At 39.2% G+C, this 12,736-nt stretch overlaps 2 protein-coding genes across 2 annotated transcripts; both read right to left on the bottom strand.

Moving 5' to 3' along the window:
• Positions 1–541: 541 nt before the first annotated feature.
• eif1ad (eukaryotic translation initiation factor 1A domain containing) lies at positions 542–4,165 on the bottom strand. The gene is made up of 5 exons (XM_026329642.1): positions 4,027–4,165; positions 3,290–3,408; positions 3,073–3,181; positions 1,667–1,775; positions 542–1,587 (listed from the first exon to the last, which is right to left on the bottom strand). Exons 2-5 carry the CDS (start codon positions 3,374–3,376, stop codon positions 1,362–1,364), a joined length of 531 nt encoding a protein of 176 aa, XP_026185427.1. The 5' UTR covers positions 3,377–3,408; positions 4,027–4,165; the 3' UTR covers positions 542–1,361.
• A 1,521-nt stretch (positions 4,166–5,686) lies between these two features.
• Positions 5,687–12,272, bottom strand: ctsf (cathepsin F). The gene is made up of 14 exons (XM_026330195.1): positions 11,850–12,272; positions 11,027–11,137; positions 10,349–10,430; positions 9,327–9,388; positions 9,074–9,146; positions 8,461–8,574; positions 8,181–8,329; positions 7,962–8,058; positions 7,739–7,819; positions 7,475–7,594; positions 7,188–7,252; positions 6,892–6,982; positions 6,667–6,725; positions 5,687–6,358 (listed from the first exon to the last, which is right to left on the bottom strand). Exons 1-14 carry the CDS (start codon positions 12,096–12,098, stop codon positions 6,284–6,286), a joined length of 1,428 nt encoding a protein of 475 aa, XP_026185980.1. The 5' UTR covers positions 12,099–12,272; the 3' UTR covers positions 5,687–6,283.
• Positions 12,273–12,736: the final 464 nt, after the last annotated feature.

Below are 12,736 nucleotides of genomic sequence, written 5' to 3'. Positions count from 1 at the left end.
CAACAACAGAAGGAAAACAAACCGAAACTGTGAGACTCTTTAATTTTTCTATTGAAGAATTGTTACCTTTGCAGTCTGTCAGTCAAAACCACTATTTTTATACTTTTTTGTTTTTTAATAGTTAAATCTGTGGAGCTTATTGTTCCTTTCAGGCAACTGTTAATTCACATTATGAAAACAGCCTGAGAAGTTTTGAGACCGTGATATTTTTGTGTTATATCACTACTTTTTATTATTTTCAAATCTATTCACAATTCTCTTGCCATGAAATTATAAAGTTGTTACATGTAGATTTTTTACTGGATTGATGTCTGCAAATTCATTGTGACATAGTACTGAAATGAATGCAGTCTTGTGCTAGTTTTTGCAAAGACTGTGAATAAAAGTGTACTATAACATATATCAACCTTAAATTACCTATATGATCTTACTGTGGTTGACCTACTTTTACAAAAACTAAAAGCTCAGATTTTGGTTTTTTTTTTCCTTTGCTCAAGCAAATCGGACTGCAATAAAAACAAATCCAATCAGCAAACCGAAATCTTTGAAGAAAAACTGGTGTTTAATGAAAATGTCTGCAGCAAAGATATTTCACAGCATTTTACATTTCACACATTACTATCTATCTCTTTGCAGAAGAATGTGTGAAGAAAAAAAAGTCTGTAGAACTGGTTCCACAGGCAAACTGCTCAACAGCTTTATGTCAAATTCTTTCAGGTTATTTTTATACCCAAAAAGAAACACATTCAAAACAAAATGTTGGACTTTTGTAAGTGGGAGACATGGACAGAAAGTCCATGTAATAGCCTAAGTCATTAAAGAAAACACAGGTTTATTCATCAAACAAACCCAAATCAGTAATTGAATCAGTAATGTTAAACAATGAGGCACAAAGCAGTCACAATGTTATGTTCTACCAGGTCAGCTGAAACTAGAGCAGCTGGACAAGCTCCTTTGGTGCTTAGGCAAAGTAAATCAGTGTAAAAGTTTATTTAAAAATCATATTAATGCAATCAGTACTAACAAAAGGGCTCAGTAATTGAATGACACCCTGAACAATTTACTTACCAACACCCCATACAGAACTAGTAATACAGGAAAATCCTCTCAGTTTTTACCACACACCTGCGACCCTCTAACAACCCCTGAAAGCAGTTTCAGGAGAAATTCACACTGACCTGAAAAATCACTGGATTCTTACTTTCAGACTCAGTTTGAACATAACATTTTTTCAATCAAGTGAGATCTTGATCAAACAAGAGCTGCAGATGGAGCTGTTGCTGGAGGAGCATCATTTCATTTCATCACCACATCAGTTAGTGGTAACAGCAGCACAGCAGAGTAGGTCTTTTGTGCTCCCACTATGACCCATTCTCTGTCCTTCCTTCTTTCTGCTCATCTTCTTCCTCACTGTCCTCCTCACTGTCCTCCTCGTCCTCACTCTCGCTGAACTGGTAGTTGGAGCGGTTGGTGTTCACGAAGAGGTCGCTCTCATCATCTTCAGACTCACTGACGTCCTCTTTCTCACCTTTCTCCTGTGTCTCTTGTTCCTTTCCCTGTTTGCTTGTCTCCATGAACCCCTGTGGCCTGGACGAAGTGAAGGCATCAACAAAGTAAACTCTTGTTCGACAAAATGATGCTGGCCATGTGATGTGTTTCCACTCACCAGAGCTGCTGTTTCTGCAGATACTGAATATGATCTTTGTAGAGAATAACGCTGATCTCTGCCTTCACCTTCTCTCCTTCCTCAATGGGATCCACAATCACATAGTCACCTTAAAGATCAGAAAGCAAACAAGAGTTTAATTGTGACCTAAACTATCAATGTCAGTTGGCCATCCTTTACTCTTCACCTTAATGATTTCTAAAAAATGATTAGGCAGATTTAGACACAGGTTTGTAGTTAACAGGGAACAAATTTAAGGTGATATAAAACAATTCAAATATATATGTCATCATATCAAAAGTGTCTAAAGGGAAATCACTGATTTGGGCTTTATTAATAAAATCTGACTCGACAGACTATTCTGTTTCTTCTTCACTGGTCAGTCAGTCAAACAAAAAGTAAACCTCCTGATGGTTCAAGTGTTACTGTGTATCTAGAGATGAATGCTCTACAATGCAATGATGCTCTCTCTCCAAATGGACAACAAAGTATCCATCATCTAAACCCACTTATTCCTATTTACGGTCACGACGATCTATCCCAGCTCTCTTTGGGTGAAAGGCAGGGGTACACCCTGGACAGGTCACCAGTCCATCACAGGGCCACATAGAGACAAACAACCTCACACACTCACACTCACTCCTATGGGCAATTTAGAGTCACCAATCAACCTGACACAACGAAGTATATGTTATCTTATTATAAACACAGAGAAACAGAGATGCAAATATCTGTCACACTAGTGCCTGATATTGATAAGATATCACCAGAAAGGGCCAACAACTTTTCCCTTTAAAGGGCAAGTCAAAATTCCTGCGTGTGCTAACTTAGTAGCTTATGTATATACTATACATTTTGGAAAACATACTGCTGGAGAATATATCAGTAGTCCATTTCAACAATATTACATTTGCTATGCACTAACACCAACTGAGATCAGATCAGAAACACTATAAAGGACAAATGATACAGACAATGGATTTTTCCCTGCTTGGGGCTATGCTGAATAATAACATAAATAGTGCCATCTTGCATCAGGTCTAGATATTACACTTTTTCTCCAAAATCAATGCAGGTCTTTGCCAGTGGTGCGATGGCTATTAAAACCGTCTTGAAAAAGAGGAAAAGGGGAAAAACTGTTATTTACATAGGCTTAGCTAGACATAACAATTTCTGTTTTATCCAAACATAAAATATACTTCACAGATACAAATGAAGTAAGGAATATCAGTTTGATAATTCACAGAGTGCCATAATTCTGCTCAAGACAGGATCAATAAAAACACATTCATAATTAGGACAAGTTTCCCTAGTAGCAGAATTTAGACTTTTGAGCTGGTCGACTGATCCAGTCTTATCTCTGTAATCTATAACATTTAATGTATACAATCTACTCTGCAACTTACCCCTCTTTATCCAGATGTTCTTGCGAAACTTGGTGGGCATGCTCACCAGGAAGATCTCACCTTGAGCTGTGACAGTCTCATGAAGGTTGTTACCACGGCTACCGATAATCTACAAGTGCACAGGTTTAGGATGGAGACACAAGACATGTCCTATTATTTACCGTAAGGTGTGGTTGTTTCATCATGTTAAACACATCGCCACTCATATGCAGCTTACCTTCACAATCATCTGGTTTTCTGTAGGTGTGACAAAGTCGCCCAGAACCTCCTTGACAACATGTTTGCGTTTAGTGGCCTGTGACATTATAAATGGTCAGCATCAGCTGCCTTCGCCAGCTGAGGACAGAAGACAATGGCTGGTCAAGGTGCTGATTGATGATATCGACTGTACCAGAGCTCATATCGAGGAAAACCATGTGACTGATGACGTCTGAGGCTTCAGAATGGGCCTCACTGGGTTAGTTTTACAATCACACCACCTTGTGACTTCTGTGAATTGTCAATATCAACCAGTAAGTCCAGAGTGACACTGATGCTCAACCTACACTAATTACCTACATTAATATTTAAAGTTAAGCATTAGACTTTATTACACACGTGGTAAAAACTGTTCAAATCAGTAAGATGTCTTTAAGGTCTGCTTTATGTTACAAGCCTCCAAATGTGGTTGTAGTAGCTTTGTTAAAGCCAGACAGACTTAGCAGTCAGTCTGCTGCTGCATTAGAGGAGACAACAACTGAAACAAGAAGGAAAATCCAACGATAGCTCGCTCAAGCCGGTTACCTGCTCCTAAAAAACACGGGCTACATCAGTACTTTCAGTGATGGACGAATGACAACACATTTGGAGCTAGTTAGACAGAAGCGTTTGCAAATACCTCGTTGGCTCGCTAGGCTAACACCAGCCCTCACAATCCGTGTCCCCACCCTGCAACATGTCACATAACTAACTTACCTTGGAAGAATGAAAAGAGGGAACTGCCTCTGTGCAGTTTGACAGCGGCTAGAAGACTCGTTTTGTTTTATTATTAAACCCAAACCACGTGTGTCCGTGTTTTCTGAGATCAGGAGCGACGACGAGCAATACACTTCCGGGGTCAAGGGCTTCGTTTTTCACAATAAAAGTCGCCATCACGTGACAGAAGCTTAATCTTAAACTTAACATTTCAGGTATAAAAATGATTATAGATGAGTTTAACTTTGTCACTTCCACATCAAGGCCATTTATGGTCTGATAATACTAATAATCCATAACAAAGACAGTTTCTTCCCCCACGCTGTCGCTCTCATGAACATTTAATGTCAGACAGTGGCAGAAATAACCACTGTGCAATAATACTGCGTGTATATTTGCACATCTATTCCTATCTCATCGCACCACTGTCAAGGCTATACTTACAGTTGTAGTTAAATCCTTGCACTCCTGCTGCACTAGTTCACAAATTCTACATATTGTAAGGACCCGGCAGTCAACGATAACAGCCAGGTGCATTATGGGTATCTGTATATAGTTGAATTATGTGTTAACTAAGCAATGTGTTGGGTTTTGTTACGTAGAAGTGTTATGCGTGTTTAGGTTCGAGTTATTTAGAGTGGGGTTCATTCACTGCTGTGTTGTGAAAAATGTGGCGTTCACCATCAGGGAGAGGGACGTGTGGTACAAACACTTACCTGTATAATTGTATTTTTTTTTTTTTTTTTTTTTAAAGCTGTGTCCAAAGCCAAGAGTAGAAATAAGATAATACTGTTCTCTAACAGTTTGTGTTTTCTGTGCTCTTATTCATTAAGGCGCTCAGGGTCGTGTAGTCCATGGGACATGAGTGTTGTCCTGTCCAGGCCAAGTGAAGGTCGCGCGGCCTAGACGCTATCACTCTGCTAGCCGTTACCTACGCAACAGTTAAATAGTCTCCTTTGGCGCCAATCCACCCGACGCTTACAGAGCAACAGCCCATTGTTTAAGTCTTACATATTAAAACTATTTTTTTTGTTTTCTAGCCCTCTTTGAAATTTTTATGTTTTATTTCTTTAGCTTTCCATATTTTTAAGCTCCCATCTTCCTGTTAAAGAAAGTTTAGTTTTATTTGAATTGTACAGAGAGAGCTTAGTGAATTGGAGTTACATTTCTTGTTTGTGTGCACAAACTTGGCCAATAAAGCTGATTCTGATTCTTTACAGAACACATTTTTGTTTCTTAATATCTGATGCTCAGCTCAGGCCCAGGCACTCCATGGTAGTACCTTTGCAATGAAATAGTTTTGTTTTGCTAAAATGAGCAACATTCAAGATTGCTTGTGTTACGAATACCACAGGCATGATAAATCTTTGTTTTTCATGTCTTTATTGATGCCAATTTTCAAATTTTAAACTTTTTGTTCGCTTAAGGCACATGATGCTAAATATTTGTATGTAAACTACAGCACCCAGTCAACACAACACAGCATGTTTATGAAACAATGTGGTCTCTCCCTATTAAATTATAATAGTATGTCAGTTTTCATTTTCATGGTTTTTCTGCAAATATAGACACAATATGGAGAAATGTGTTATTTTTTGTTTTTAGATTAAGAAAGTCTGATTCTATTTTTCTAGTGTATGCACAAATCATGAACAACAAATAGGATTCCACAGTTTTTAATTCATTCTCATTGACATTGTGCAGATCAGTATATAGCAACACCCGTATCTTTCAAAAAACCCTCTAGTTCTATGTAACATTAGCACAAAACACTGGTAATTGATCAGTCTACAATTAGTGCACACCTTTAAATCAAACTGTGTACTGCCTTTAAATACACATACATACTGGCTTTAAAACCAGTACTGTCTGAAACACAGCAATTATTTTGACCTGAAGAACTAATAGAAACAAATGCACTTATAACATCTACCTTAAATTTACTATAAAACTTCTCAGCATAGCTAGTGTTAGAGCTGTGTGAGGTATGAACACTAGTCGGGTTTGATGGAAAAGTAACATCTATAGGGTTTTTTCTGTTCCTCATTTTGATGTTCATGCATCCTGGCTGAAATGTGGCTCTGTGTGTGTGTGTGTGTGTGTGTGTGTGTGTGTGTGTGTGTGTGTGTGTGTGTGTGTGTGTGTGTGTGTGTGTGTGTGTGTGTGTGTGTGTGTGTGAAGGTGGGATCAGCTGGTAGCTGTTGCATATGCAGTATGATGATGATGTGTGCGTTTGTGTGAATGTATGGTGAGTTGTTTAATTGACTACAGCAGATGAGCACATCTTGTTGATCCCACAAGCAGCGGACCCCCTGTATAAGTAGTAGTAACCCTATATGAGACAGACAGCAAGAGAGAATGTCAATAACCACACACAGTCTCTTTGTATGGCCAGAAATAAAGGTGGGCAGTGGTTTACGCTACTTTTACCTTGAGTCAAACCTTCCAGTTTAATTTAATTTAGTCTGATACAAAAGAGTAAATAGTTTTGTAAGTACAGGACGACACAAAATCCAACATCTGTGTCAGTGTAATCTTCACAGTGATACAGGTTGTTACACATTCTGTAGTAAATTGTAATGGTGACTTTTTGACATTTCATAGAAAAGTAATTGTTAGCTGCAGCCGTAGCTGTCTTACCTGCTCTCCATAATCCTCTCCCCAACTGTTTTTGATGGCCCAGTATGGGATACCATTGCCTGTACACACACATGAACATACAGGGCACTTGACTTTATCCTGCATCTTGATTCAAATCATCCTCCTTTATGTTGATCAACAGGACAATCAAACATATATCTGTTTTTTGCTGCTGAGGAGTGAGAACAAGATAACCGAAGAGAGGATTAAAAACTGGACACTCACGTTCTCCGTATGCCACCATCAGCACAGCATGGTCGATCATCCAGGGATTGCAGAAGATCTTCAGTGGGTGAGACACACCTTTTCTATAGAACTACAGGAAATCAAACGCCATTGCAGTACAGTTAAATATGGTTTTATGCAGGTAATGGAAATCTAGTAAAACTAGGATTCATCATGAGACAATAAGTGTTATTTTCTCTTGATGCTGCATAGAGGTGATAGTGCATTAAATACCCACCTCACTGCATCAGTAGTTGCTGTGGTGGGTGAGTAACAGCAGTGACACATTTGCTTACCTGCATGGCAAAGGCATTCAGAGCAGCAGAAACCGGTCCATTCTCAGCCAGCCAAGCTGTGATTTCTGAGGGAAAGAAAATCCAAGTCAGTCCATTATTAACCTCCCCTCTCACTTCTCTGTCCTAGACATCATTGGAGTTATGTAATTTGTGTTTAGTTATTTTATCTGAATTAGTGTCTTATCAATTTGAGATAAAAAAAAAAAAAAAAAAACATCTAGGTGTGTAGGAATTTCTGCTGCCTTTTTTTCAGTAGAGTGTTTCTCCTTCTTCTTCAGCTCACTCACCTTTCTCATCTTTGGACAGCTCCATAGAGCTGTTGATGTAGGCGGCCACCTTCTTGGCAGTGAAGTCACAACTCTGCTTGTGACCGGTGTAGGAGTAGTCAGTCTCTGTCTCCAAACCGCCTTAAACCACACAAAAGGGAGAGGAAAGATTTGCCCAGTTTAAATGCAAAAATCAAGACATATGCAAGTCTACATGAAAAAAAGCTGTAATTTATTTCAAAATGGTTTCATATATCTCTTATAGCCCACTCATTTAATCCTCACCTAGCTTCTCAATGGCTTCGTAAGCATTAGATGGTAGCCCTCCTCTGCACGCCTCGTCCAGCCTATCACAGTCAACTAGCTCTGTCAGGGACAAATCAATACACCAATCAAATCATGGATTTTTAGTAGGAAATAGTCATTTTCTGTATGAGATTGTTATTTAATTCTTTTATCCTCTGTGTTTGTTTGGTTCTGTACACATGTGCATATGTTTCTTTGTTACCTTGTTCAGAAAGTGACAGCAATGTTCCATTTTTCAGGAACCACTGGCCTTCGATGTTGCCTGTAACAGAAAACGCCCAGCAGGATCCACACATACCCTGGAGGAAACACACACATTTACACCCCAATCAGCATGAAGTAGGAAGAGGTTTAATTTATTCATTAGGAACAGGCTATTTAGGGTGTATAATTGCTGTATAATTAACCTGTTTGTTGGTACCTGGTTCTTAACAGGACTGACAGCGCCATGATCTCGCCAATCCCAGCTGGCAGGGGCGGGACTTCGGGCTGGAGAGGCCGGTTTCATCGACTGTTGGAGAGTCCATTGGCTCAGATGAGGGTTCAGGTATGTGGAGCGAAACTCCTCCTCTGGACAAAAAGAGAAGAACAGTAACGTGTTTATGTTGCTTCAGAAGAAAATCTGATGAAAACGGCAAAAAGCAGATGTGTTTCTTCACTGGAAACTATTTGGAAATACAAGCATGTGTACACACACGTACCCGTTAGGTCACTGAACTTGGTGACTCCATATTCAGCTGAACCCTGATCCAAAGCCTGCAGCTTCTCAGCAGTCTTGAGGTTCTCATGGAAGATGCGCAAACGATGGTCTGTCTCTGTAGAGTCACATTTAGAAGCACTTTGTTTTACTGACCTGCATAAGTAGATTTTTTTTATCTTTTAAATTTTTAATATTTATATTACTTGATATAATGGCACTCTTAGAGCAAATTAGTTGCATAATCAGTGTTTGATCTGGATTGCTTTTAAAAGACCTTGAATATAAACCAACACATTACTTTTCATTTCCTTTGACCATCTCTCTTCTAGTGATTTTTTGGAATGTGTTGGGATTCTTTTATTATACTTTATACTTTTCTTATTTATTATCTGCTACTTTATAAACATAAACTATTCTTCTATATACCATTGTTTATATTTTGGATTTCTGAAAATGAAGTCATGTTTATGTGGTTAGTTGTCCATATATAGTAATATGTTTTCATATAGCATGAACACAGTAGTTGTGTTTAGGGTGTGTGGACACAAATGCAACACACTATGCACCTGGTATGTTTGGCATGTACATTGTGTGTATGCATGCCAACTACCCACCTTCCTGGCTGCTGTAAACCTTATTGTATTTAACCATGAATGCTTTAAACTGGCCCAACAGCTCCACAGATTCCTGCCAGATAAAAAGCAGACAAATACACTGAGTCAACAACCTTAGTCTCACATTTAAAATGATTATTGCAGTTCACACAACAGATAGACTGGTGGGGTGTATTTAAAACAGACAGCAGGACAGAAGTTTATACTCTATATATACTATTTATACTCCTTTTATTAGTTTATGTATTTATACCTCCAGAGGCTGGCTGGTGGATGGATCCTCCACCTTGTTAGTCTCTTTCACTTCAGGTTGAACTAATGAGAAACATACAGGAATATATGTGTCAATGTACATATTCATAGTTCGTGGCTTCTATGATGCACTGGGTATAAAATAGAAGAGTATACCTGTAAAACAGTTTTGATATTATTCATTATTTCCTCTGCTTGGGGAAAAATACTCTCAGGTTTAAATCAGAAACTGGGGCTACAGCAGTAAAAAGCCTAAAATAAATATTATTCTTATATATATGGACTCATTAGTATTCACCTATTACCTAATTTGTATCACTTATTAACCAGGTTAGTAAACATCAATGTTACATAAGGAATGAAGGTTATATCACCATTACTTTTACTGGAAACATGCATTTTTTTTTCAATGTCCAAACTGAACAAGACTCATGGTTCACATAAAGGGAATGTTTGCTCAGTCAGTAACCTAACAGGTTGATTTGGGCTCCAAGGTGAGATCAGTGCAAGTCAGCAAGATACTGGTGTAAAAAGTATTTTAAAAGATTATTTTCTACATACACTTTGTTTTAATCAGAACATGAACATGCTTTATGGATCATTATCATCTGGGAACATAGTGCTGCTATTATTGAAAGCGCAAAGCATTATGGGAGAACACTAAAAACTACATAACAGTCAACATAGAACATTTTGGGTGTAAATATGACTAGTGCAGAGGAACTAAAACCATTTCCTGTAAACTGTAGTGTATAGTTAGGGCTGGCTTCAGGTAACCCTGAACCATCCCTTAGTTATGCTGCTATAGGCCTAGACTGCCTGAGGACAATCGGTGCACTGAGCTCCCCTACCCCTTTTGTTTTTTGTTTTTTGTAAAGTACCTTGAGATGATTGTATTGTGATTTGGCACTATACAAATAAAATTGAATTGAATTGAATTGTTCCTCAGGTGTAGCTTGACCACAGGACAATGGTAACACAAAAGGCCACGAATCTTAGATGAAGATACAGCTGTCAACTGACCTTTAGGCTGGCACTTTTGTTTGAGCAGAGTTGAAGTGCCCTGCCAAGGAATGTCCCACACTTCGAACACGCACACCTCTGTCTGACATAAACACAGGCAAACACACAGGACAGTGATATTGTGATTACAAACACTGTGTTCATCTGATTATTTTGTCATATGCATAGGGAGTGTTAAAAACTGTTTAGGTAAGTAGAATAATGTGTCTGACACACTGGAGGCCAACCTGAAGAGGTTATTCATGGCTCTTTCATGTATTTACTTATAAAAGAATGAAACAGTTTCACTATGAGCATTTATTTACTTTCTCTTCTTGAATAAACAGCGTTTTTTTCAACCAGGAATGGGTTTCCACTTTCAAGTTTAAGAACAGAGAACAAGAAAAAAGCAACAAAAAAACATTTGTGTATCTGTGGAGTGTATGCATGCATGTGACCATGAGGCATAAGCGTGCTTGTGATTACTCTAAGTCAAAGTCAAGTCATAAGATCAGATGACTGGTGACATCTTGCTGAACAAACACAACTACATTGCTGCCATAAGTAATCAATATACAGAAAACACAAGCACATTCCCACCATGGTATATGACATGCCTCTTAGTGAAACCGGCTGATTGAACACCATGACAGTGACCTCCTTTTTCTCTCCGACTTCACACGTACACACACAGCCTACCTTGAGATTCTCTGACTCAGGATAGAAGTCACATGTCCTCATCATGGTAGATTTCTTACACTGAGTGTTACTCAGTTCCACTGTTATAGTATAGCGGATTCCCTTTACTAGCTGGAAAACAGACACAATTGTCATTTTAAATGGACAAACATAAACTCCTAGGCACAATAAAGCATAATCACTGCAATTCCAGTATAGCAACTGGTGGCCACAATATGTGTGGATTAAAAAGAGACTTGGCCAGACTACATATATAGATATTGTAGTGTTTGGGTTAGTGTTTTGCTGCAGTGAGACTCTAGTGGCATTGGGCCATACTGCACAGACGGATGGGGCTGATAAATAGCAACGCAGCGTCGGACGGGCCATTTGATTGCAGTGTCAAGTCAGTGTCAACGCTCAACGAAGTGACTTTCTAACAGGATGAAAACATGAGCAGTTTGGGGGGCATATGCTGCCTGCAACCTTCTTTGTTCGCTTTCTACAAAGTGCCAAATTCCAAATAAACTACAAGCCTAACAATAAGTCTGTAGAAAATAAAAACAAGTGTATTCTTTAATTTGCACTGAACATTTACACTGCACGGAGCAGTTTATGCCATTATTGTGAAGGTATATCTGCGTCTTTCCGGCCTCTTGGCGTAGCTTTAAATATCCTGCAGCTGCACCGTTGTTTACAAAAAAATATAGCCCTAATTGCAATGTCATAAATCGTTCATTAACCAATATTCTGCAGTCGTATATCGAGATCCTGTGACAACATAAGACGAGACAATATAGTGAATCAATGAACATACTGTTGGAAGTGGCCGTGTTTATGTTACCTGTTTGGTTGCGGAGATGAGCCGGCTGACTCTGCGGAGGTGCATGGCGTTAGAGCCCCGGTTGTAGCGCTCCTCGGCAAACTTCAGGGCATTCTTCAGACCTGGGTCAGACTCATGCAGCCGGATAGGAGAGCCGGGAGGCCCGAACAGAGGCCGGTCCAGGTCCTCACCCAGCCCGAGCACCGAGCCCAGCACAGTAGCCAGGGCCAGCCATAGGATTATCGGACAACAGCGGAATCCAAGAAGCATGTTGGCCCTGGCGTGTTTAAAAGAAAAAGGGGCTGGGGTCCTTTCTGTGCTCGGTTAAAAAGAGGGATGTTTGTTTTCCTGGAAGAAAAATCGATGTCCAGTTATTTCAGCGGTTACACAAGAGATGTAACAGTGATGTTGCCAAACAAGTGTGAGATGAGGTGTGGGAGGAGACAGACTCTTAATGGGCAGGGTGTGTTCAAGAAACATACAGCTACTGTGGCTCCGACACCCATAAGTACATGTCTGTGTCACCTAAAAAAAGCAATAACTGGTTAACAGATCACATAAGATGACAGTGCTCTCGCCTGTTAATCACATATATTGACGGCGGCAGGTATTTAATACACAGGCTCTTTGCACTAACCTGTGAAAAAGTAGGGCACAGCAAAGGAATCCGGGAACCCACTGATAATGTGAAATGTTTGATGCTGGCAGACCAGAGAAAACAGTCAAAATATAATTATTCAAAATCACCCCAGTCAGTTATCATGGACAACACCCATAATACTGGGGCTCAGGGATTACATGCATGAGTTATTAATTTGCACAAATGCAAAAAATTGTATTTAAAAATCATTCTGGCCATTTTTGAAGTATTATTATACTTATATATTATTTTACCTTAATTATATTAT

The sequence above is a fragment of the Mastacembelus armatus genome, chromosome 10 (genome assembly GCF_900324485.2).
Source record: "Mastacembelus armatus chromosome 10, fMasArm1.2, whole genome shotgun sequence".
NCBI classification, from domain to species: domain Eukaryota; kingdom Metazoa; phylum Chordata; class Actinopteri; order Synbranchiformes; family Mastacembelidae; genus Mastacembelus; species Mastacembelus armatus.
The sequence above is the reverse complement of the archived record's forward strand: the minus strand, read 5'-3'. Positions and strand labels throughout refer to the sequence as shown.

What these genes read in the sequence shown, in the direction of transcription:
- eif1ad (XM_026329642.1), bottom strand. Translation starts at nt 3,376, where the DNA reads ATGTCACAGGCCACTAAACGCAAACATGTTGTCAAGGAGGTTCTGGGC. An exon ending in AAAACCAGATGATTGTGAAG is followed by an intron (nt 3,182 to 3,289) that starts GTAAGCTGCATA and finishes GTGCACTTGTAG; the next exon opens with ATTATCGGTAGCCGTGGTAA. An exon ending in CTGCAGAAACAGCAGCTCTG is followed by an intron (nt 1,588 to 1,666) that starts GTGAGTGGAAAC and finishes CACTTCGTCCAG; the next exon opens with GCCACAGGGGTTCATGGAGA.
- ctsf (XM_026330195.1), bottom strand. Translation starts at nt 12,098, where the DNA reads ATGCTTCTTGGATTCCGCTGTTGTCCGATAATCCTATGGCTGGCCCTG. An exon ending in ACAAAAGTGCCAGCCTAAAG is followed by an intron (nt 9,389 to 10,348) that starts GTCAGTTGACAG and finishes GTTTCTCATTAG; the next exon opens with TTCAACCTGAAGTGAAAGAG. An exon ending in TCAGTCCTGTTAAGAACCAG is followed by an intron (nt 8,059 to 8,180) that starts GTACCAACAAAC and finishes TGTTTCCTCCAG; the next exon opens with GGTATGTGTGGATCCTGCTG.